At 42.4% G+C, this 25,854-nt stretch overlaps 1 protein-coding gene across 1 annotated transcript in view; it reads right to left on the reverse strand.

The window, feature by feature from the left end:
- DNAH6 (dynein axonemal heavy chain 6) overlaps window positions 1-25,854 on the reverse strand; it is a 192,545-nt gene that overhangs the window by 12,473 nt on the left and 154,218 nt on the right. Inside the window, exons 68-72 of the mRNA XM_066618431.1 lie at window positions 23,591-23,729; window positions 19,413-19,532; window positions 7,978-8,099; window positions 5,690-5,819; window positions 1,295-1,422 (exon numbers count right to left, since the gene is read on the reverse strand). Coding sequence (XP_066474528.1) covers window positions 1,295-1,422; window positions 5,690-5,819; window positions 7,978-8,099; window positions 19,413-19,532; window positions 23,591-23,729 — 639 coding nt within the window. The remainder of the gene's footprint in view (window positions 1-1,294; window positions 1,423-5,689; window positions 5,820-7,977; window positions 8,100-19,412; window positions 19,533-23,590; window positions 23,730-25,854) is intronic.

The raw sequence follows: 25,854 nt of genomic DNA on the forward strand, positions 1-25,854 counted from the left end.
AGCCCAATCCTGAGCTCTGCATGACAGTTTACTGTGGTGTGCATTGTCGCAAATGTGCTGTAAGGCACGTTTGCAGGGCTTTGCACCGGCCCAGTATTGGAGCTAGCCCAGCGCAAGCCCACGCTGGGCCAGTGCCAGTGGGAGGCTGGTGGTCTGCCGCTTGGCAGTCACCTAGACCGTCTGGAGGCAGAGAGGTCAGTGGGGGTATGGAGGGAGGCAGCATTCTGGGAAAGGGGGAAATGGGTGGAGGGCGTGGAGGACTCGTGGTGGGGGAAGGGAGCGGGATTCAGAGCCCTGTGTTGAGCCTCTTGACGTGACACGGAACTCTGTTGCTCTGCGCCCACTCAATAGCAGGCGCAGAATTGAGTAGTCCCATTGTGGGGCTACTTTCCTCACATGGGGAAGGGGACAAAAGACCCCTTCTCCGGAGGAAGTGGCAGCAGCTGCCAGGGGAGCGCTGGATGCTGCAGTAGCCATTTTGGCGCCATGGTAGCCCTGAGTTCTGGGCAGCTCAGGATTGGGCTGCCCATTCCCTTTCCCCTCCGAAGCCCACTAATCTCCCCCACTCGATACAGCATGCCTATTTTTGGTGAGGTTGCACCACTGGGGAGGGGAGATAGGATAGGGCTATTAGACTATAATGGGTTTGGAGTGGATTAGATTATCATTAGAAGGAGGGGACCAAAGGTATGACTTTGATTCACTGCCTCACATGAACGTCACTCATGTGCCATGCTGGGGCAGGAAAAGTGCCCTTTGAGTGATTGTAATATGCAACCAATCTGAAGTGAAATCTTCTAAGGTTCACCAGTCAACCTGACCTAAGTTAAGAGTCCTTCCTAAATATTTCAATAGGATATGCAGATTGTAGGACCCTGGAATCTAGATATCATGCACATTTGCAATTAGTTATTTGATTTTCTCTGTAAACTGCTTTGTGAACTTTTAGTTGAAAAGTAGGATATAAATACTGTTAATAATAATAGTAACAATAATTTCTTATGTCCCGTAGCATTCTATTTGCTAAAGGCGCAAGTTTAAAGCAGTGCTGGGCCTGACGTATCGACCATATTGTCCAGCAATCCCTTCAGAGCTTTTCTGACTCATCCACCAGTGGTCTTGTACTATAATGAAATCAGAAGCTCCTCAGAACGTCTTTTTTTTTTTTTACCCTGATACCATTTGGAGCAAAATTAAGCTTCTTCCTACAGCAGTGGCTCCTAAATACGACCACAGCAAATCGATAACATCAAGATTCATGCTTGCCAAGACAAAAACGGAATGTTGGCTATACCCGTAACAATCTGAGAAGGCCGTTAAAACGATCCACTTCTTGCCCAAGTACTGTTGTAAGGGAGTTCAGACGCCCTTTGTCGTCCTTCTCAAAAAGTGTTTCTGTGGCAGCTTCCATATCAAGCTTCTCTGCAACACAAATGTTGTTTAAATCAGTTAGAAAAACCTGCTTGTATTTTTACCTATTGTTCAGGAGGAAAGCCAAGTTCCCAAAAACCTGGGTGGCAGACACTGTTGGAAGGAATTTCTGTAGTACTCTCCTGCTGAAGTTGACCTCTGCCAAGGCAAATGTATCCAGTTTGTCATATAAGACCATGTGGCCATCCTGCACATTTCTGTGACGGGTGCTGGTATGAAAAACTCCATAGGTGGCAGTGGTTCTGATGGAATTTTATTTATTTGCCTTCCACATTTTTATACCACACTTCCTCCAAGGAAACTCATAGTAGTGTACATAGTCCCTCCTTTTGTCTTCACAACATCCCTGTGAGGTAGGTGAGGCTGAGATACAGTGACTGGCTTATGGTGTAATGCCATTTAGAACTGTAAAGAGTTGGTCTTCCTAGATAAATGTGATGCAGGACTTGATCTGTTTGGTTAGCACTGGTTTAGGATGCCCCTTGTTAGGGCACAGAGAGAGATCGGCTCTATGTCTCAGGTTACAAGTCCAGCTAAACTTAGTCATAAATACATCCTTTTGAAAGCATTGGCATTTGAGTAAAGTTGCAGCTAACTAGGTTCAGTAGGACTAAAAATGTGATTAGCTGGGTTGGAGGCCAAGCAAAATTGCTTTTTATCTCAACTCCAGAAGTGTGTGTATATTTGCAGAGTGCATGGGATGAATCTGTTATGGGAGAGGACTTAAGACTCGTACCCCAGCTTCCCCAGTAGGAAAGTCAGCAGCTGGGAAGGAAGGCTATCCCAGTATGTTGTCAATGGACTATGACATCCTGGTATGGAGGGAATAGCAATTTTAGCTCTTTTAAGTAGAACCTTGCCCATGGGACTATACCAATATACTAAAGTTTCCTAGGGTGAGCATGTCTGTGGTTGATTAATTCATGATCAGGAAAAGCATGACTTGCCATTTTTTTTCACTCTGTCCTGTGCATGTTGTGCCTCATTGTTCCCAGGTGGAGAAGTCTAAGAGCTGGTTGCAAGTGGCTTTTTTGAGTGTTGCTGAGGAGACCGGAGAGGAGACTGTTGCTCCTCAACTGGCCCAGGGATGGCACATGTTACTCGAGAGGAACAGGTGCTGTAGAACAATTTACTTTAGCGATTATTCTTCCTCTTGTGCTACTGAAAGGGGATAAACCCACTCTGGATGCCCTCCTCCACCAACAGGAAAAAATGAATGGGATTGGGATTCCAGCAGTTAAAGACTATAGTGGTGGTGGGGAGAACCTTCAAGCCAAGGTCGTTGCCACAATCCCAGTCCAGACTGCACCTTCCCACAACTTCTACTTGTAAAGCAAAAAGAATTTCCATTGGGCCAAAAGAAGCTTTTTCTCCCTTGAAATGTAGTACCCCTGGGTAGGAGTTGGATCTGGACTGTGATGTGGTAAGGTTAAAGCTCCTTTCTGCAAATCCAGTCTGTGGAAGGTCTCAGTCTGACTGCTGTTTCCTGTAAAGAAGTAAATGAACAAATAGAAAAACAAAGTATTCATTGCTTGTGATGCATAGTTTGATCCTAAAACAAAAGTAAGATAGGAAGGATCACAGGCCCCTCCACTGCAGATGCTGCTTTTGCTTGGAAAAAAGTCCCTTTATTTTGATGGAACTCAAATATCCCCAGTTAAATCTGCATCTAACCAAGTGGCCTGCAAGCCATGAAAACTTGAAATACATTATGTGTATTAGTCTTTACTAATAGTCTTTAAAGATTTTACATAGTCTTTATAGTTCAGAAAAACAGGACTGCATGTAAGTAATCTATCCTGACTTGTTTGTGTTTTAGCTGCATAATGATGTGTGCTGGAGAATACTGAAATTTTAAATGGATTTTCACTGTCATCATCGTTTAGAAGACTGACCTAGGTAGAACACAATTTACATGAGAGGGTATCAAAGGAACAAAAACACATCCTTTGTTCCATTAAAAGAATCTCCACTGTTTTCCAAACAATATTAACTACTAGAACATCCTCCACAACATTACTTTGAGTCTGCTTTGTAAAAAGCTAAAGCCTGATGCATATAAAATACCTTCAGCACAAGGAATATTTTATGCCACAACAATGTGATCAAAGGGATGTGAAATGTGAATATACTCAGATACTCTTCTGGATCCTCACTAAACAATCCTGAAACTCCTCTGACTTCATTTGAAAGCTATGCAAATATAATTCCACTGGTCTATGAACATGGGATTCAGTTGCGTTCCAATGCTCCAGCTCTAAAGGAAATTGAGTTTATTTCAATTAGGCTTTTACAATCCAGAAATAGCAATCTGTGTATGGATCTGCCATGGGGGGAGGGAGGGCATAAATAGCTGTAAACCCCAAACCCTCCAAAACTGTACAGGATGCAGACTGAGGTACAGAAACCCACATGGAAATAGGCATATGTCAAGGAAAGAATAACTGCCGTTTCAATGCAAAATGCATGGGAGTTTCCTTATCTGTGAGTGTTTTCCCACAGAATAAGCCAAGTACCTCTTTCACTTTTTAATCAATGAATTCCAAATTCCCCAGGGGGTTCTGAACATAAGATGCAAAACTCATGTGGTTTTCAATATTCGTGAGTCTGGAGCCTCAGAGGAGGTGAGATGGCACCCTTGACTATGTCTCAGCAGAGCCAGAGCCGTCCTCCCCTTGTTTTCAGTTGTAAAGGACAGTTGTCTCAGTCCCCTTGGTTGTGATGAATAGGAGAGACAGCAGAGAAAGCAAGTTTTGCTTGATCTTTTGCTCTGTGAATCTGGTTGGGATCTGGAGGTGTGAGAGGAGAGGGAGGGAAGCCTACTTCGAGACAACAAACACAGCCCCTCTAGTCAGCACTATAATCCTTTGCCCCCTTGAGGGAGAAGGGAAAGGTGCCATGGATGCTGCCATTTATACTAAACACCCTGTGTATGCCTATTGAGAGAAGTAAGTCCCATTGTGTTCCAGGAAAGTGTATATTAGATTTTCGCCAAAGTCACTAGGCGCAGTGTTTCTCAAACTGTGGGTCGGGACCCACTAGGTGGGTTGCGAGCCAATTTCAGGTGGGTCCACATTCATTTCAATATTTTATTTTTAATATACTAGACTTGATGCTACCATGGTATGTGACTGCATTTGGGAAAATGTTACAGACCTGTACCCCTACTAACTGCTTAAGAGGCACTTTTTCAAGTGGGTGCTCCTCTTTTATTTAGCAGAGGGAGAGTAACTCAGCCCAGCAGTGTCTTTTCTAGTGGCTGTCTGCTGGTGTTGTATCTTTTTAGATTGTGAGCCCTTTAGGGACAGGGAGCCATTAGTTATTTGATTTTTTTCTGTAAACTGCTTTGTGAACTTTTTGTAGAAAAGCGGTATATAAATATTGTTATTTAAAAAAATACTTTCAGCAAGTTACTATGTATATTCTGTTAACAATGATAGTCAATGAAACTTACTCCTGGGTAAGTGTGGGTAGGATTGTAGCCTAGGATTGTTAAAATGTTCCTGCTTAATGATGTCGCTTCCAGTTATGACATCACTTCTGGCGGCTCCTGAGAGATGCTCATTCTAAAAAGTGGGTCCCAGTGCTAAATGTGTGAGAACCACTGCACTAGGGTATACCTGATGATAAGGCAGGAAACCAGCACTGAATCGCTAGAATACACTGCTGTCACAAGTTGCAGTAGCTGTCAATCAGCTGAGGATGAGGAGTGCCTCTGACAAAGAGTAATGAAACAGCGATAAAGGAAGTGGCATTATTGGAGGTATTACTGTATGTATATATACACACACACCTGCAAGCTGACTAAAGCTTGGGCACTGCCTGAGGCAGCCCAATTGTACCACTGCTGCTGCGTCCTTGCCCAGCTTCTCTTTGTTGGGTATAGGCAAGGAAGGCAAGGCACAGTGATTTGGAGCCTGCCCTGCTTCCTTGGAAGTCTGGAGCTGCTTCCTTCCTCCACACTTAACCTGCTTCAAATAAACAGGGGAAAGTGGAACATGCTGGGAGGTCTTTCTCCCTTTCGACCACTTCACTTTCCTCACCAAATCTCTCTTTATTAAGCAAACCCCAAACAAGAAAACAGTAGTGCTTCCATGGTACAACAAACCTTGTCACCAGCTGAAGACTAATAGTTTACACAATGTTATAAGTTTAGAAATGGATTTAATATAATTCTAATATTTCCTAATCATGGAATCATGGAAAACTATATATTAGCAGTGATATCAAGAAAAACATGTTAGCAGTGCTTCCATACCAGGAATTTTATGTAGGATTGAGCTAGCTAGCTCATGAACAATCTCATCATTGCTTTTCCCTGATCCTTGGGCAGTTGATCGTGGCTGTACTTCAAGTATTATATTGATTAAGGTATGGGTTTCTTTGCGCTGTAATAAAGAAGTGAGAAAAGTACAGGAAATTGATGCTTTCAACATTATGGAACATGAAAATTTTTAAGATATGTATGTTCAAAATAGATTACTTACATTTTAATCATAATTATTTCACTCCTTTATCAGGAGAAGGTGCTCATTTTATTTTGGGCAATACTAGATAAATTATTCTACATGAAATAATTGTACAGTACAATGACATTCAAAACCTTAGATTCTTTTGTTCCCCTACATTTGTCTCTACTATAATAAGGGCAAACATACATTACTGCATCTTTTTTAAAAACAAGAACAGGTCTTCTGATAGGACCTATCTTTTAAATGTAGTCCTTTCTTATTGGCTTTGGAAAGGAAGAAAAGAGGTAAGCTCCATACATAAGATGAAACTTGGGGCCCAATCCAAATGGCCCTTAGTGTCGGCGCTGAGTTTCAGAGCCAGATATCGTAAACATGTCATAAAGCACTTTTACAGCATCCTTGGAGGAAGGAGTGCTGGCGCCAGACCAGCGCCAGTTGGTGCTGGGTCCTGCGCCGGAAGGCTGCCACCCGGAGGAAGGTAAGACCGTCAGGCAGTGGTGCAAGCTTTTGGGGCAGGGGGAGGAACTAGCCAGGGAGCGGGGTGGAACTGTCGGAGGTGGCCTCCACCAGATCTGCACAAAAGAGCCGGCGCAGACTTGATAAAATCCCATTGTAGGGCCTGCAGCCTTACTCAGGGGAAGTGGATGAATGTTCCTTTCACCACTGGAGACCTCCAGCAGCTTCCTGGCACTCACAGAACACAGCCATTTTGGCACTGCTGTTCCTCCAGGCGCCAGGAAGCTTAGGATTGGGCTGTTAGTTTGATAACATTTAAAAATACAGAATGCATTGGGAATTTTGCTTTGGTAGCCAGCAACGTTATGTGTGTTTTCATACAAAATAGTTCGTTTAAGCAAAAATGCCTTATTGGTAGTAGTAGCATTAGTGATTACTGAAATTTTTGAGCCAAATTTATTGCTTTACCACATCAGACAGCCAATCTGATTAAGCAACCACGTGCTTGATACTTGCAATTATGCATGGAGTTGCAGAATTAGATGACTTTCACCCCAATTCTATTCACACTTTCTTGGGAGTAAGCTCCATTGACTCTAATGGGACTTACTTCTGAATAGACATACCTAGGATTGGGCTGTTAAAGCCTTAAACTCTCAGAGTCTGCCAGAAACAATGGTAAAATTTTATTATTAGTGCCTGTGTGTGGGGGGGGGGATTGTCCTCAGTTGTCACCCCTCCACAGTTCTGCCCACTCTAAGAAAATCTATGCCACAGCATATGGTGAAGCAATTATATCTGTGTAGCTATTGTGGAACACTATTTATCCAAATGTTAGACTGAGCAAGTCTAGTTAGGAACAGGGGCTACTCATCCAATACATAAGTATCTCCCATTGTATAAGCCCAGCCCAGGTCACTGGATCTGTTTGTTAATTTGCAAGTTCTCTGGGGCAAGATCATGGGGCAGGTTTGGAAACAGCCAACTAAACATGTAGTTTTGAAATCAACTGGGGTTTCTGTACAACTAACAGAATACTAATAACCTAACCTCCATTTAAGGTTAAAGAAAATCTAACCCCTCTTGAGAGTAATAACTACACATATCTATTAGCATGACTTTCAATAAAGGACTTTAAAAACTGCTTGAGTTTTTTGCTTCAGAAATAACATAATACTTGGCATACATAAACGCATTTGATATGAGTGGTTGTCACTTTAAAGTTGCTCTCCCCCTAAGAAGAATTTTAAAGCCCATTAGCCCATGAACTCCTAAGGATACTATTGATATTAATGAACACCAGCTTTAACATAAATCATAGAGCAATTTCTTAAAATGCAACTGGATAGTAAACAGCTTGAAATGATTGAGAATTCTCTCTATACTATTTTGAAGCATGAATACATCTTCAGTTGCCATAGGTAGATTGCTTAGCAATCCCAGCTTGTTATTCCTGATCAATAAACTAAGACCATTACATTAAATTCCCTCTTTAAACTACAAAGTATATCTCACTTATTGTAATTAACTTCGAACTTGTAATTATAACTTGTAATTGTAATTAACTTAATTACCTTAAAATTAACTTAGAACGTATTTTAACTATAAGTTCACAAACCTGGAAAGCTAAATTGGCATTTTCATGCATTCCAAATATTTCTGGGTCATCAATCAAAGGAAGGTTTTCAATATAGTCTTTAAAATCTTGCAAATTGTCAGCCACTGGGGCAAAATATATACCTGTTAGAACAGCAAACACACCACAACCATTTTAGCCACATACGCAAAAAATGACATCATTGTACACAATTGTTTTATATGAGTTTTACACAAATTCAGAAATAATAGCAAATCAATCAATAAATAAATAGCAAATAAATATAAAAACAAGTGTTTTTTCAAACGCGCTTTGAAGGTTACAACAACCTTTCTTTCCAGAAGGTGTGACATGCACGTGTCAGATTAAAGTTGCCTGAAGTAATACCCACTTAAATTCTGAAAAATGCCAGGCTGGAGATCTGCATTAGCATTTGAATGTTTTAACATTTCATAACTGAAAGTTCAAAAACAAGTAGAATTTTTTTGTTTTGTCTTGTCTAGAAAACAAATCCTTAACAACTGAATACTTGTTGCCTCAGGAAACAGAGCAGATCAGATGGTTGCATGGAACACTGCTTAAATAGAACAAACCTCATCCAAAATAAAAGAAGCTAAGAAGTTTTCAGACACTGATCTAAAATTTGGTAAGCATCAGTTCCCACTCTGGGGAAATATATTGTTCAGCAGATACCAGGCCAGTGCCCTGTTGGCCTCAGAATCCTTATAGTTGTATATTTATTTAAAGACATTTCTATTCTGCTTTTTTTCCCTTTTACATTGAAGGTGCATAAGGCTACTATTGTTGGCATCCTTCAGTCTTGGAAGACTATGGTGTCACGCTCTGAATGGTGGTTCTGGAACAGAGTGCCCTCTCCAGTGCGCGAAGCCTGGGTAAAGAAGGTATGGAGGATAGGCTGTTACCCATGCAGCAAATCCCCCCTCTCCACGTCGCCAAAATGGTCCAATGGAAAGGCAGAGGCCAATACGGTTGGTTCCAGCGGCGTCGCAGGAGTTGCCAAACGTGACTGTGTTCAGCCATGAACTGCCTCAGGGACTCCGGCTCCGGATTTTGCCTCGAGGTTGACTCCTGAAGCCTTTTCCATAACTGGATGTAGCCACAAGGCAGTGGAGGTTTGGGATCAGAGTTTTCCTTCTGTCAGATGAGCTGCCTTCCCAGGCTGACGAGTCCCATCTACCCGGTGGCTGTTTAGTCGCCTCTTACGACAAGTACAGCCAAACTGAGGGCCTATTCTTATCCCCAGCCCCCAGGGGAACTAGTAGCCCCCAAGGCTACTAATAACACATTAAATAAAAACAAAACAATAAATATTGTATTATGAAAAAAATAGCATTAAATACAATTAAAACAATAGCAGTGCATAAGGATAAAAGAAAGAGAAACTAACAGAAAAGTTAAAGGAGAAAAGTCAGAAGAAATCAACAGGGTGTTAAACCTTGCTGAAAAGTTAATAGAGACGGTGCCGTTCATAGCTTAGCTGGAAGTTTCCCACTGTAATACAGCCACAGAGCAGGCCCTCCTTTTCATAACGCTAGAATATTCACTGTCTTAGCATTATGTGATATGGAGAGATAAAGCTGGGTGTCATCAGCGTATTGCTGACACCCAACTCCAAAATCCCGCGTGATCTCCCCCAGTGGTTTTATATAGCTGTTAAACAACACAGGGGAGAAGATGGATCCTTATAATACCCCACAAACCAAAAGCTAGGGTGCCAAACAAAAGTCCACCAATACTACCTTCTGGAATATGTTGGCCAGGAAGGGCTGGAACCACTGTAAAATGTTCCAAGTCCCAACCCAGCCAGCCAACCCAGAAAGACACCATGGTTGATGTTGACAAATGCTGCTGACAAATCCAGCAGAACCAACATTTCCCCTATCTAATCCCTGGCATAGATAATCCAGCAGGGTGACCAAAGCTGTTTTTGTCCCAAGTCAGGCCTAAAGCCGAACTGAAAGGGGTCCACATAATCAGTCTCATCTAGGAAACTCTGGAGCTGAGACACCTCCACCCACTCAACTACCTTGCTCAGAAATGGGAGGTAAGAGATTGGCTGGAAATTTTCCATTATGGTAGAATCTAGGGAGGAATTTATTTATTTATTTATTTATTTATTTATTTTTGAGGAAGAAGTGACCTACTGCCAAACTCAGTGCTGGTGGCAACATTCTGTTCCCCAAAGACAAATTATGTACCCTCCCTAGCTACTCAGTCAGTCACTGCCATGGGCCAATCTAATAAACCATGCTGAACGTAAGAACAGCCCCACTGGATCAGGCATAGGCCCATCTAGTCCAGCTTCCTGTATCTCACAGCGGCCCACCAAATGCCCCAGGGAGCACACCAGATAACAAGAGATCTCATTCTGGTGCCCTCCCTTGCATCTGACATAGCCCATTTCTAAAATCAGGAGGTTGCACATACATGTCATGGCTTGTAACCCATAATGGATTTTTCCTCCAGAAACTTGTCCAATCCCCTTTTAAAGGCATCCAGGCCAGATGCCATCACCACATCCTGTGGCAAGGAGTTCCACAGACCAACCACACGCCAAGAAAAGAAATATTTTCTTTTGTCTGTCCTAACTCTCCCAACACTCAATTTTAGTGGATGTCCCCTGGTTCTGGTGTTATGTGAGAGTGTAAAGAGCATCTCTCTATCCACTTTATCCTTCCGATGCATAATTTTGTATGTCTCAATCATGTCCCCCCTCAGGCGCCTCTTTTCTAGGCTGAAGAGGCCCAAATGCCATAGCCTTTCCTCATAAGGAAGGTGCCCCAGCCCAGTAATCTTAGTTGCTCTTTTGCACCTTTTCCATTTCCACTATGTCCTTTTTGAGATGTGGCGACCAGAACTGGACACAATACTCCAGGTGTGGCCTTACCATCGATTTGTACAACAGCATTATAATATTAGCAGTTTTGTTCTCAATACCTTTTCTAATGATCCCAAGCATAGAATTGGCCTTCTTTACTGCCGCTGCACATTGGGTCGACACTTTCATCGACCTGTCCACCACCACCCATGCTCGGCCCATGCTGGGCAAGGGTCAAGCAGGAAAGTGGATGGTCTTACATTCCATAGGATCCTGGCTACATTCCTCAGGTTGAATTCATAATGCTAGGACCAAATCAATTTCCCTTTATTTCCAGATTGCCCATAGTTAAATCCTATAAAAATTAATGGAACTTGTTCAAAAACCACTTCTGAATAGCAGGTTGGGGAGAGATCCTTATTAGGTTTTTCCTTGGGGGGGGGGGGTTTAGCAGACAACACTGGCGCAAAATTGACTCTCAATTTCAGTGTGTGACAGAGCGCAGCTACCAAATTGGCAAGGAGAAGGAAACATTGTGTACTTTACTTTAAATGTGCCAGTCAGAAATAATTTCTGCCTGACAGTATTATGGAATGGCCATTCTAAAAAGTGACACCAAATTACTTTCCCAGCTCTATGTTTCCCCAGAGAAATACAATAACACTGGTGTGACTTGAGTAGGGGTAGAAGTCCTGCCAACTCCTTGTCCAAGTAAATCAGCACTATCCCTCAGCTCTTCCTGTCTGGAAAAATGGAACCTCCTCACAGCACAAACCCAGTTCTTTCAACAGCAGGACCCTGATCTTCAAGGAGCATGCATGCAACTATAAAATACATTTATTGATTTATTTTACTACATAAACCACTTTGTGATCTACTCTTGTGGAAAAGCAGTATATAAATATTCATCATCATCATCAAATGTGGTGCTTGCTTCAAAAGCCCAAATTATTTTGTGATATGTGTGTCAAATACTGTTAAGACAGATTGAAACAGTCCTGTATTTGTCCCCACATGATCTTTTCTGTGGTCTCCATTGCTTCTCTATCCATTTGGCCATACAGTAGATACTACCAAAGTTATCAAAAAAAGTTGTATTCTCTGAGTGTGTGCCTGCCAGATTCCTGGTAGTGACAGCAACTATGGAAGCTAGGCTACGGGTATGAATGCCTCTGGAATCAACAAGTAGACAAGAATATTCTGCACTTAGCCAACAATTGTTTTCCCATGGGTTAACATGAAAAGACACTTAATGTCTTGACAGAAATGGAATGTATAATGTAAGAGACAAAAGACAGGGAACTTGAAAAAAGACTGGCTTTGTACTGTGAGAAGGTTCCATTTTCCAGATGCTGTTGATTCACTTGAACAAGGACTCCTACCCCATCACTAAGTCCATGAAGATGAGAGTTCTGTGCGAAGGACTATGTGTTAATGGATACCATGGAAACAAATCAAGTGCTGTAGCTGTTGCTGGACCATACCATTTTGACCATACCATTCTCACCCCAGCTTGCTAAGTTTGCATGCACAGGAAGTTTTTGTAGAACAAGTCACTTGAAGAGCAAGTGACATCCACAGTGTAACCTGAAATGGTACAGCCCAGGAAAAGATAACCCACATGACCATTAGAATGGCATTTTTCTCATGCAACTAAGACTGAAAAGGTGAAATTGAAAAGCTTGTCTTCCTATTGGGCATCCAGCCACACAAGCATAAATGAACGCAAAACATTCTTTTACCACCAACAGTCAAGAATTTTGCATGATTTTAATGTGCAGCATAATCCCATGTTGTGCTGGAACAGGCAGGCCAGAAGGAGCCTGAAGTAGCTCAGCTGGAGGCAAGGGGAAACGCTTCTCCTTTCCCCGAGGTAAGCCACCACAGCCCCAATGGGTCTTCTCGGACTTGCCCCAAGAGGAAAGCGGAGCAGCTTGAAGCTGCTCTGCACTGCTGAGGAAATGGGGTTGGGATCAAGCATACCAGCCAGGTCCCAGCCTCGACTCCTGCTCCCTGCCCACCTGACCCCGGGACCACCCTCCATCCGCTCTTCACCCACCCTTAGTGTCCAGATATATGGCTATATCTGATCCATAAACATGCAGCAATGCCACTTGGTTCTGTGTTCAGATGATGGTTCCTTTGTTCTCTATTTCTGAGATTTCCATGACATGCCAAACAAGTCATTGATACCGACAAGCAACAGCAAATAATTTCTTTCAGTTTCTCCAAAACCCTAATTCCAGTAACACAGGGACTGTCAACTTTTTCAGACCTGTGACTCTTTCTGGATTTATACTGTTGCTCTATCCCTGTTGCCCTGAGGCTTGAAAACAGACTTTGAAAACATAACTTAAAAACAATTAATTAACAATTAATTAACAATTAATTTGGTAATCATACCAATCAATCATCTTTAACAAAGTAATATTTCAACATAATTCTATAGAGCAATTTTCCTCATGCATACTTTAGGCAAACAGAGCAATTCCAGACCCAAAATGCACGGTATCATTAATTGTTCTGTTTCTTGTTAATTGCATTGTTTCAATGTGTCCTGTAGCAGCAGGCAAAACCCTCAACTTCCTCAGCCAAGATTTGTCAGGAAGCTTGAAAAGGAGGAATAATTTTCCCTGGATGCTATCAATATTAGAGTCTTTTGCAGCTGTTTTTAAGCCACTGTCAGCAGCAAAATACATTCTGTCTCCATCCCCTCAAAAGTAGATACAATTTCATGAGTTCTGTGATCAGGGCTCCTATGGTTTTTTTCAAATGTAAATATAGCCATGTGGAATGGGGGTGAGAAAATCAGATCAGAGTTGCAATTCTGGGAAAGGTGTTTATTCCCCATAGCATCTTCTCTTCCCTTCCCCCCCTCTACTTGTTCAGTTTTGTACTCAGGATTGTAGTTACTTTCCACATAAAAATAAACTTTGGTGAGGCACAAAAATGTTCTTTTCGTGACCCACTCCTTAAACCTAATGCAGTGTTTCTCAAACTGTGGGTCTGGACACACTAAACGGATTGCGAGCCAATTTCAGGTAGACCTCCATTCATGTCAATATTTTATTTTTAATATATTAGACTTGATAGTATGTGACTGCATTTCAGAATATGTTGCAGATCTGTACTTTTAACAGTATACTTTTAATGTATATACTTTTAACAATGATAGTCAATGGGGCTTACTCCTGGGTAAGTGTGGATAGGATTGCACCCTAGGATTGTTAAAAATTTTCCTGCTTGATGATGTCACTTCCAGCTATGACATCACTTCCAATGGGTCCCGACAGATTGTCATTCTAAAAAGTGGGTCCAAATGCTAAAAAGTTTGAGAAACACTGACCTGATTTAGATAAAATAAGAGGATATTGGAAACTGTTTTATGATTGGATAGATAGTATTGGATAAATATTACTGATTAAGTAGATTGAATTAAGTATCTCATCGATGTATGTGGTGATGATTTATATGGATAAGTTTGCTTTTAGTTTTTAACCTGTTGCATAAATTTTGTTTTAAATGCATTTTGTGACCCAGTGGGCAATATCCTGCTGTGTAACCTTTGTAACCCCATCCCTGTGTAACCTTTGTAACCTGTGTAACCTTTATCCCGTTTCCCTGCCCCATATTTGTAATAAATATATAAAAATTTAAAAAGTGAAACACTGACCTAATGCACAACCCTTCTTAAACAGGAGGTCACAGCTGAGAACCACTACCATACTGGAGCCCCGTTATGAGAGAGAACACTCTTTCTCTTTCTATAGTGCACTTCCTTTACTCAACAACAAACTTATATTGCCTGATTGTGAGTGAGAGATCAGATGCACCATGGATCTTGTGACAGTGAAGCCCCTTTGCTTCAATCATTACAAGGAGGAGGACTAGAGGGAGCAGTGGAAAGCACCTTATTCTTTCAAGATCCCCGCTCTACCTGTATAAGCTGAAGACAGACCATTGTTTTTCAGAAAGCTGAAAGTAATATTATAGAGGCATCATTCTCCATGATACAAATTCCTTTCCTCCTATCATTACTTCTATTCAAAAGGTTTTTCAAGCAATACAGAAAACAGTGAACAACAGTGAAAGACAATAGGGTGAGTATGCACACTGTGAATGATGAATCTATCATACCACCTTTAACTTCCTAAAAAATAATTGTACATTTCTTCCGCCTAAGGCTCTCCCACTTCTATCCACAGTGAATGAGCAGTAGATAGGCAACTCAAGAAGGAAGCACATGGCTGCTGCTCTGCAAACATGGCACTAGTCTCAAAGTTCCTCAGGACCCTTGTTCTGGTTAAGCCTGGTACACCAAGTTACAAATTAGCAGTGCTCATAGGCCACTCAAAGGCAACTGGGGGGAAAAAGGAAGATTTCTTATAAAGATGGGACTGTATACAGCCTTCTTTGAAAGCTGCATGGCAGTGCAGCTCACATTCAAGCCCTGCACAGCTTCCCTCTCAGTGCTCCAGAGCTTGGTTATGATGATTGTGTCATTGCTAAATGCTCCAGAGCTGCCCCCACAGTGGAGCCATTGTTTCTCCACATGGTGGTGTTCCTGACCACTGCCCCACCTGGGGCACGCTCTTAGGGTTGCCGGGAAGGCTGTGAGCGGCCTCTCCTGCTCTCCAAAGAGCCTTGTAAGGCCTTCTGGAGGTCGAAAATTGACATTCAGTCAAAAACCAGAAGTGATTATTTTTGACCTTCAGAAGTTCTCAGGGCCAGGGAGGCTGCATGCGGCTTCCGTGGCTCTCAGAACATCTCTGGGGCTGGCCCTTAGGCGGTAACTCTCAGATCAGTGTGCTGATATCAGTGTACCAACTGAGTGCCATGAGGTGGGTGCTGCCGGGGGAGTGGATTGTGCCACGACGTCACCCCCCAAGCCTGGCACCTGGGGCATTTGCACCCCTTGCCCCACTCAGAAACACCACTGGCTCCACATGCTTCCATGAAAATTAGAGGGGACATTGGCTGTATATAAGTGTCAACAAGGCAAACTGCCCACTACTGCCTATACTTGACCAGCTAAAAGGAGGTAGTACAGTACATCCACAGAGACTGAAGGAGTCATGAGGAGTTCAAATCTTGCAAAAGTTCTTGGAGATTTGTACTTGCATTAAACTTTAAATTTGGATGATCTGATAAGACTTTAAGAAGTCCTTGTAAAGCATAGAAAATGTGCAGTAATCTCTTCAGAATCCAAAAAGCCTGCAGGCCTCATAAGTCCTTGAACTGGGACATATCCGTTAAGGACTTTACCATGCAGCTCTAATCAGAAAAGTGCCTATATAAAAATAGTACAGTAAAGCAGGGTGCTCAATATCCTTTCAATGATTCCAGAGTAGACGTGTGCAGTTTATGCATTACAATGGAATACAGCTATCATTTCCATCAGATTTTCTGAATCTATATAGAGCTCTAACCTTCCTCAGCTTTCTAAAGATCTTATAAGGACTTTCTCTTTATAGTTGCAATAATACTTGCTATTAGTATTATTAAGCATATTGTTATATTAAATTGCATTTATAGTTAGGCAAGAAGGAACCTCTCTCTCTCCTTCCCGTTTGCTAATAAGCCACTCCCTGGTATATTCCCTTTGTGATAGAATCTCAGGGGTGCCCAAATACTGGCCCGGGGGCCACTTGTGGCCCTCAGGGCTCCCAATCAGGCCCTTGGGGAGCCTCCAGTCTCCAATGAGCCTCTGGCCCTCCAAAGACTTGCTGCAGCCCTTGCTGGCCCGATAACTGCTCTCAGCACGAGGACAACTGTTTGACCTCTCACCTGAGCTGTGGGACCAGGGTTCCCTCCACTACTTGCTGTTTCACGTCTGTGATGCAGCAGTGGCAGTGAAGGAAAGGCTGGCCTTGCTTTGTGCAAGGCCTTTTATAGGCCTTGAGCTACTGCAAGACCTTCATTCATTCATATATGTTCCATCTCTAATAAATTCATGTATGTAAATTTATTCAAATTTTAAATGCAAATTAATTCTTTTTTTTCCTGGCCCCCGACACAGTGTCAGAGAGGTGATGTGGCCCTCCTGCCAAAAAGTTTGGACACCCCTGTGATAGATGAAGGAAAAAATGCAGCATCTCATGGGCACCAAAGCGAACCCTCGATTTAATAGACTAATGGGGGAAAGGATGTTCATTAATGTTGAAAGCCTGTTAAATCCAAATGCACTTATGTCAGCTGACATGAGCATGCACAAAATACATATAACTACATTTTAATGAAACAGAAAATGTCAGTTATTTCCAAAGTCTGTTAAACTGAGTTCCGTAAAATTGAGAATTCACTGTTGTTCAAGGACGAGTTCCTGAAAAACATGGATGAAACTCTAATTGGCAATTTTCCAATGAATTGCTGGAATTCAGTAAGTATTTTGTCAATACTGTGCCAAATAAAGAGGTAAGATTATAATTTCTTTACAATGCACTATATGCACTACGCAGCTAGAACACTTCACTCCATCTGTGAAGATGGTGAATATGAGCTTCACTTAAGGCTTATATACGAGATATTTGATGGTGTCAGAGATTCATCGCCCAATTGTATTTGCAGTTTAGGCCACCAGAATATGGATTCTGGTGGCGTAAACAGCTTTTTTTCCCCCTGGGAGCTGGGGATAAGAATAGGCCCTCAGTTTGGCTGTACTTGTCATAAGAGGTGACTAAACAGCCACTAGGTAGATGGGACTTGGAAAACTCTGATCCCAAACCTTGTGGCTACATAAAGTTGTGGAAAAGGCTTCAGGAGTCAACCTCGAGGCAAAATCCAGAGCTGGAGTCCCTGAGGCAGTTCATGGCTGAATACAGTCACGTTCTGGCAACTCCTGCGACACTGCTGGAACCAACCGTATTGGCTTCTGCCTTTCCATTGGACCATTTCAGCAATGTGGAGAGGGGGGATTTGCTCAATGGGTAACAGTCTATCCTCCATATCTACCTTACCCAGGTTTCACGCACTGGAGAGGACACTGTTCAGGAACCACTATTCAGAGTGCGATACCATAGTCTTCCGAGACTGAAGGATGCCAACTGAAAACAGCTTTATCCCTCCGCACACCCAATCCACCTTCACCAGTCAACATGGATTTGCACCACCAATATCACTGGCCCAAGTCTGAGCTGACCCATGGCAGCAGCAGGGTCTTACCTCAGGGCAAGGAAACAAATGTTCCATAACTAGAGGAGGTCTCAACATGCCAAAACTCCTCAATGGGATACAGCGGATGCCATCTTGGTGCCACTGCATCATTGTGCAGGTAGTTAGGTAGGACTGGGCTGCCGGGCAGCCCAATCCTGAGCTGCCAGAGGCACCCAGGCTCGGCGGCACTGAGAAGGGTTGCTGCCGGATCCGGCACCTCCCGGGCTACCACACTCGTGTAGGGTGCGGAGCTCTACACGAGCGCCTTGGATCATGCAGAGTGGAGCTCCACAGACCGCCTCACTCCTTACCCCAGCACACCTCCAGCCTGCCCCCCAGCACGCTTCCCCCTGCCCTCTCTATGCCCTCTGCCAGCCTCCGCCCTCCCCAGAATGCCTCCTCCCCACCCACGCCCCGCCTACCTTGCTGCGGCTCAGCAGTATGGGAGACCACCGAGCCGCAGAAGCCAGGCGACCAACCCGTGCTAGCCCAGCACCGGCTGGCGCTGAGCTAGCGCGGGCAGGAGCCCGGCAGTGAGGCTCGCGCCTAATGGCACATTTGTGGCAGTGCTCAGTGGCACGGAGCCATGCCGCTGAGCACAGGATTGGGCTCTGAGTTGTTTCCAAATCCTTGTTTATATGGTTAGGAAATGCCTGGGTGTTTTAGAAATACCTTCAAATAGACTATTGTGTAGTAGTGCATTGGGAGATAACTCTTGCTCTCTCCTTCAGTGCTTTTATCATCTTCTTAAGCGACATTCTTTTAAATTACCTTTTAATTTTGATTGACAGCTCGTCTGTTGATTTAGTCTGTTTTGCCTTATTTTTAACTGTATTATGATGCTTTTAATTTTCATTTTATTATAAGCTATTTTGAAAAAGCAGGGTAGAAATATTCTAAATAAGTAATGCTTATAGTATTATTTATATAGCTACATATTCCTGTCAGGAATGAGCCCCATCCATTCCCCAAAGTCTTCCCAGGGGCAAGTGGAAAGCATGGCCAAGAAGCAGAAGGAGAGCCAGCAGAAGCAGCCAATAATGAAATCATGGAAAATCAAAGTAGGGAACTAGGAAAGCAGTCTTATTGAGGTGACAAATGCAAAGGAAAACCACAGACAAGGTCAGAGGTAACCTGTGGGGAGGGGCACATTTGTACTCTGAAATTCTGAGATGAAGATGTCAGCAATGGATCTGTCAGGTTGCTCACTTAGGAAGTCAGTGTACCATGCCTTTGTGCCCTATTTAGCTCGCAACTAAGAGAGGTTATTTCAGCTGACCTTGCCTTAAGGAATTCTAAAGTTGCATGCCAGCATCTGGAAGGCAAAGAAGCAAACACCACTAATGCATACTTTACATACTGTCACCAACTGATATCCCTGGAAGACTCTTTTCATTTGAAAGAGTTCTTAGGCCACATAAGTTTTGACTAATGCGAGATCTCCACAGCTTGAAAGTACACTTACCTGATTCAGAATATTTATACTCTTCTACTAGTGTTCCAGGAGAAAAAAACCTCCGTAGGATAGTGCGAAGACATCTCTGATCCCAGGCATCTGTAACTCGTCCTCCATATGTAATTTCACCTGCAATGTTAGTTTTACAGATGATGAGTTCACCTTCCATTTTTAATATAATACAATTTTAGGCTAGTTTTTAATCTTCTCTGGAGTAAATATTTTTACATTCTGATGATTTATGAAAAGTGATGATACATCTAAATCGTTTCCAAATGCAGCAATAAAAAAGATGAAAATACTAGGTTACCAAATTATGCATGTAATTAAATGACTCATTTTAACATGCAATTACTGTATATGTGAACTTGAACGGGTATATTTACTGCCATATTAATACTTGGTGTGTAAAATTAGTCGATTTTCTGCTTAATGAAAGAAAATTGCTTTCAAAATGGGCATACTTATTTTGGTGTCCCTTACAGTCCCCCAAAACTGGTATCACCCCTTGGGAGAATGGCTTCCTATCAGAAAAAGAAATATTGTTAATCTTCTTCCCAATCATATGCTAAGTCAGCAGAGTAGCCAATTTCATAAGAACTCTCCTTCTACTTCATCAAATCCACACATATGATACAGTTCCATGATGATATGGAGGCCTATTTCTGCCATTTATGATTGAAAGATGTCTTCCACAACAGCACTGCCCATTGCACCAGAACAAAGCTGTCTTGCTCCTAGAAGTATCTATGTACTTCAGTTGGCAACCTTCAGTCTCGAAAGACTATGGTATCGCGCTCTATGTACTTCACACTGCCACTATTTTCCCAGTACCACAACAAGAAATATTCTGTACGGATTCTTTCTGTTGGTTGGAATATGGGACTGGATTTTTTTTCATACAGGACATCATCTGTCATGCCCAGGCTGAGACCATTGGTAAACAGCATCTCTTACCTCACAGGTCACAACATATGGATAGCATCCTATATGTGGATTTTTTACAGATCCAAACAGCATTATCTGTACACCAGAACAATTATTTACACTCATGTGCCACATAATGACATTTCAGTTCATGATGGACCACATAAAGAATGGTGATCCCATGAGATTACTGCATAATGGAGCTGAAAAATTCCTACCACCTGGTGACGTTGAAGCTGTTGTAATGTTGCAGCGCAATGCATTGCACTATGATCTTTGCACAACACAATCACTTAACAATGCATTTCTCAGAAAGTATCCCTGTCGTTAAGCAACACACGACTGTATATGGACTGTTCAAGTTGGAGTCTACAGGCATACTTCCCTGTGCATGTTCTACTCAACATATAGTGACTGGGTACAAGGAAGAGGTAGGGCCTGCCAGGATGATTATGAGCCTCCCTCTTCAAATGAACAAAAAAAATGTCTATGCAAGGCAGTGAGCAATCAGTCATTTGCCACATCAGTAAAAATTCAGTTTGCTTTGTTCAAATAGCCATTAGTTAAACAAAATCAGAGCTAGGCAAATAAAACATAGATATTTCTCTCTGGAATTCTCCTTAAATAAGCTCACAAGGCCCTCTCTGACCTAACCTTCAAGAAATTAGAAGACCTGTTCTTATTTCAGCAGCCATTTGAAGGACTAGCTGAACTGGGACGATATGGTCTGCTGCTATTTCAAATGACTTGAAGTTGAATTTTAATTATTTGATCTGATTTTGACTGTAACACTTTTGACCTTGTGTTTTAGATTGGTTTATTGCAGTTCTGTTGTCATTTTTTGTTGCAAGCCACTTTGAGGGCCCCTTGGGCCATGTGTATAAATGTCACTTAAATAAATGAATCAAAGAAAATTAGTCCTACACAAGTAACCTCCACAAGGCAGCTGCTGAAGTAAAAGAAATTAACTATAAACAAGTATTTAATAGACATGGGTGAATGAACAAATCTTTACAACTTATACTGCCACAGTACTTTCAATTGCAATTTGTGCCCACTGAACAGTCTTCACTTTGAATGAAACCTTGAAAGCACTTGCATTCATCTTAAAGTATTTGCAGTAATCTTAATCTTCAGTTTGATAGAAAACAGAATATAGGAATGGAACCTATTTGCCATTTACATTTGATGGAGACATTTTACCCTCACTAAGTATTGGTGGCAACGATATGGGTGTAGGGCATGTACTCCAGATTTCTGGAGCTTGACTCCCAGTCAGAGCAGTGTAAGACCCTCAGGCTACTGTATAACCACTGGCATGTTGATGAATACTAATGGTGCTACATCAGGCTTTGACTTCTAAACCTCTGTCTTTTTTTGGCACTGGTTTGGAGATTGGAAACTATGGCCTGGCAGGGAAGATGTTTGTCTTGATGTTTCTATGATGTCTGAAATTGTGCAGATTGCCCTGGGAAGCAGTTCAAAGATGGGGTCTTGAACACTGATCTCAGAGGGACTCATGATTCTACCTATGCTTGAGACATACACTCCTGCATGGGGTCTCCCCACTCCAATGAAGGAACACAACACTCAACAAAACCTTGAAAGTTTCCAAGACCAGCTCTGCACATGTGCAGAACTCTGTTATGTATAACTGCACAGAGATCATGAAGTACAATATGCACATAAATCATATTTGATAGTGACATTTGCTGGGTCTATGCTTTTCTAATATATGGTTGTCAGGGAAGAAGGAATGCACAGTATTTTGTGGTATTATGACTATGCCGACACTGTACAATTAAGATATCGCACATGTGGAAATAGCCCTGCATCCGGTTTAATTTTTCACAAAAAGCAGGAGCCCAATTGTCATCATGATTCCATACATGCTACACAGAATGTAAAATCACTGGTTATGAGCATAGACCTGTAGAGGGGCAGATGGGCAGACATCTGTGCCCATCCAACCCTGAGAAAGTAAGAACTACCACTGCCCCTACCCACTGCTACCTGATAAGCTCATGGGGACACTTGCTAGGTGGTTGTGTGGGACAACAGTAGCAGTGGACTGTTGTCTTTGTCTCTAGTGCTGAGGGCAAGTGATTGGTCCAAAGTCATCCACTGACCTTCCAGGCTGAGCAAGGATTGAAATGTGGTCCTGTCTCCACATTTTCTCTTCCTTGTCTTAGAGAAAAGCCAGTGGGTTAGGAAGCAAGGTAATAAGAGTATTTAAGGCAGTGATTAGCATAGACCTGTAATATTCTATACTCTTTAAAATTAGTATTTTGCATCTGAAACAAAATACTTTTAACTCAATTTATCAATGAAAAAACTGAAGAATGTATTCCCTATCTTGCAGTTAGCATAACCTATGCTATTATGCATGTTCCTTCTATATTCTCCCTTTTTACAATATCATGATTTCAGACAGAGCACGTAGCCTCCAGGGACACATATCTAACTCTCCAACGTTATGTAATTCAATCTGTGGAGTGACACTGCCATCAGAGTGGAACAGCACTGCAATTACTCAGGCATGTACTTCTTGCTGCAAAATGGTAAGATGTAAAAATCTGTTTTTTTAACTGACATACTGAAACCAGGATTCCTACAATACCTAAGCTCACTCATTTCACCAAAAGGAGTTGTCAGATCAGAGACAGCTCTAGAGGGGAGGCATTTGTTGGGTTCTCCATGCCCTTGCAAGGGCCCACACCTACGTCTGGATCAACCTCTGGCAGCAAGAGTCTGCTGCTGCTCCCCACCATTGCCTGGTAAGCCAAGGCCCATGAGAACACTTTTTGTCTGCTGCTGTAACTGGTTCCCATCATCACCTGATAAGCTGCCCAACAGGGAGGCTTATAAGGAGGCAGCTGGGAATAGGTGACAGTAGTGGACACAAGTCTTCCTTCATGTTGCCACCCACAACTATAATGGATGAAGTGAAAGAGAACTGCTGCCCATCCACTGCCTGGTTAGTTTTCCTTGTTGGATATCATTGTTGGGATGGGAAAGCTAACTGGAAACCGGCAGTGAACAGGTAAGAGTTCTCCTTCACTACAACATGCAACACAGCATAGATACAGCATAACCTTTTTTTAAAAGTCAAAAATTCCACTGGGTGACTACAAGCCCTTATGCTCACCTGAAAGCTCTTGGGATCTCAGGCATTATTTTTAGTAATCATTCACAATGGAATAATGTGCATAGATAAGCATTAATGTCACAACTATTATTAAATCAACATTATACTCTACCTGTTATGTATGTAAGGGCATCCCAGGGTACTTTTCCCTCTTGACAATAAAGATTGAGGTTCAGTAAGGCACATTCTCTGTCACTATCATTAAATTCATAACATATGTTCCAACCAAGAGCACCAAATTTCTTCCTCTCCTTGAAGATTAAGAAATAACAGTATTCATTTAGCTTTCATCAGTTAAACTCCTGCTGATGACATTACCATGATTGCTGTAGGCAAAGTACTGGAGCTCCATGCTGATGATTCCTCCCCCCTTTAAAAAACCTCATCAAGGTTTTATACAAAACTGCTTCCAAGTCAGCCTGGTATATGAAAAACAGTCTCCTTCCTCCTTCCTTGCCTAAGCCCTTGCTGTTGTACAGATTATCTGGTACATGACACCAGCCTAGATCTGACTATGCCTTTGCTTCAACCTTCACTCTACAACTATTCCCCTCTTGCCAGTTCTAGTTCTAGCCAAAATAAGACACTAAACTCTCTGGATACAATTTAAAGGAACTGAGCCTCATTGAGAGATACAGGTAGGGCCTATTTATCCACATTAGTTCCATTCCGTGACTTGGTGCGATTAACAAAAAACGCATTGTGCTAAATTCCATAGAGTTAAGCAAATACACTGCAGCCTGACACTTCCAGATGGAAGGAAACTAAGGCAGCTATTATCAATCCCCTCCTCTCTGCTCCACACTCAGCCTTCCCTGTTGCCAGCTGCCCGGCTTCTTTCACATGGGATGCTGATCTTTTAAGAGTCCAGCCCTATGCATTTCTACTCAGAAGTAAGCCCCATTGTAGTCAATGGGGCTTACTCTCAGGAAAGTGTGGAGAGGATTGTAGGCTACCTTTGCTTGGTGGGAAGGCTTGCTTGTGTCTGTGATAGCCTGCACCATGGGGGGGGGGTTGCTTGAGTCGGTGATTGCCTGCACCATCTCAATGGGGGGGGGAATTTGGCAAACACTCCCTGGGTTTTTTAAAGCAATCCCCTCTGTTGCTACCACACCTGCCCGTGTGTGTGTGTGTGTGTGTGTGTGTGAGAGAGAGAGAGAGAGAGAGAGAGCGAGAGAGAGAGAGAGAGAGAGAGCTCCACCTTGCTGCACATGTTCTGGCTACAGAGATTTTTGGCCCCACCTTCCCATCTTCAGCCTCTTTGCTGGCTCAGGGGCTCCAGGAGTGTTACTGTTCCTTTGCAAGGGGAACCTCTTCCAGGGCTCCAGGGCTATTTCCCTGCCTGGGCGAGGCAGAACCTTTCTGCAGCGTTTTGGGCTGCCTGGAAATGGAGCAAGACAACAGCACAGGGCAAAGGAGGCAAAAGAGTGTGTCTTTCGGTTCCCCCAGCCCATTAGCGTTGAGACAAATCCGAAGATAAAAATTATGTGGATAAATAAGCTGCACCTATATTTCCAAGTTTACAAAGTTATCATTAAAACAAATCAGGAAAAAAAACAAAACACAACCACAACAAAAAACACTTTCCACAAATGGGTCTCTATTAGCTTAGGAACAGTGACAAGTCCAGACTTCTTTATAGAAATATAGCAATATTTATACAAGCTCATACTGCACATCAATGAAAAACAGAAAAAATCTATAGTTTATTATTTTCTTTCGCTTCCTCTACTAGCAATGTCTCCTACAAATAAAATTGTTAAAATATGCAGGTAAACTTTTTTTGAAAACAGTAAACAAGACATATTTTGTTCTGAAAAATATGTAATAATATTTGCTCCTCTACATTTTCTAAGATAAACATCATGCATTTGGATTGAATCAGGTATGAAATGTGCAGGTAGTCTTAAATTCTTATTAACACTTAAACTAAGACAATATTTTACACATTCAGAAATTATTGCTTAGAGATGTTTTGCAGAAAATACTGTTATGACACTGAGATGAGAGCCAGGATGTTGTAGTAGTTTAGGAGTTAGTGCCAATTTCCAGTCCCAATGCAGCCATGAGGTAAAGGAACAAATGTTTCCTTACCTTGATGAGGCCTCCATGACTGCCCCCCCCCCCCAGGTAGGATGCAGTGCACAGTCTGTTGGCATGGCTGCATCTGTGCTGGAAAGCTGGATAGGATTGGGTCACTAGACCTTGAAGATCCACGCTCAAATCTCCCTTCAGTCATGCAGCCTTCTGAATGTGTCATTATCTCTCAAGCCTCACCTACCTTCACAGGGTGGCTGTGAGGACAAAAGGAGGAGGGGAACTATGTTCACCACCCTGAGCTTCTTGGAGGAAGGGCAGTATAAAAACATGAAAAAT

Source organism: Tiliqua scincoides, chromosome 2 (assembly GCF_035046505.1).
Source record: "Tiliqua scincoides isolate rTilSci1 chromosome 2, rTilSci1.hap2, whole genome shotgun sequence".
NCBI lineage: Eukaryota > Metazoa > Chordata > Lepidosauria > Squamata > Scincidae > Tiliqua > Tiliqua scincoides.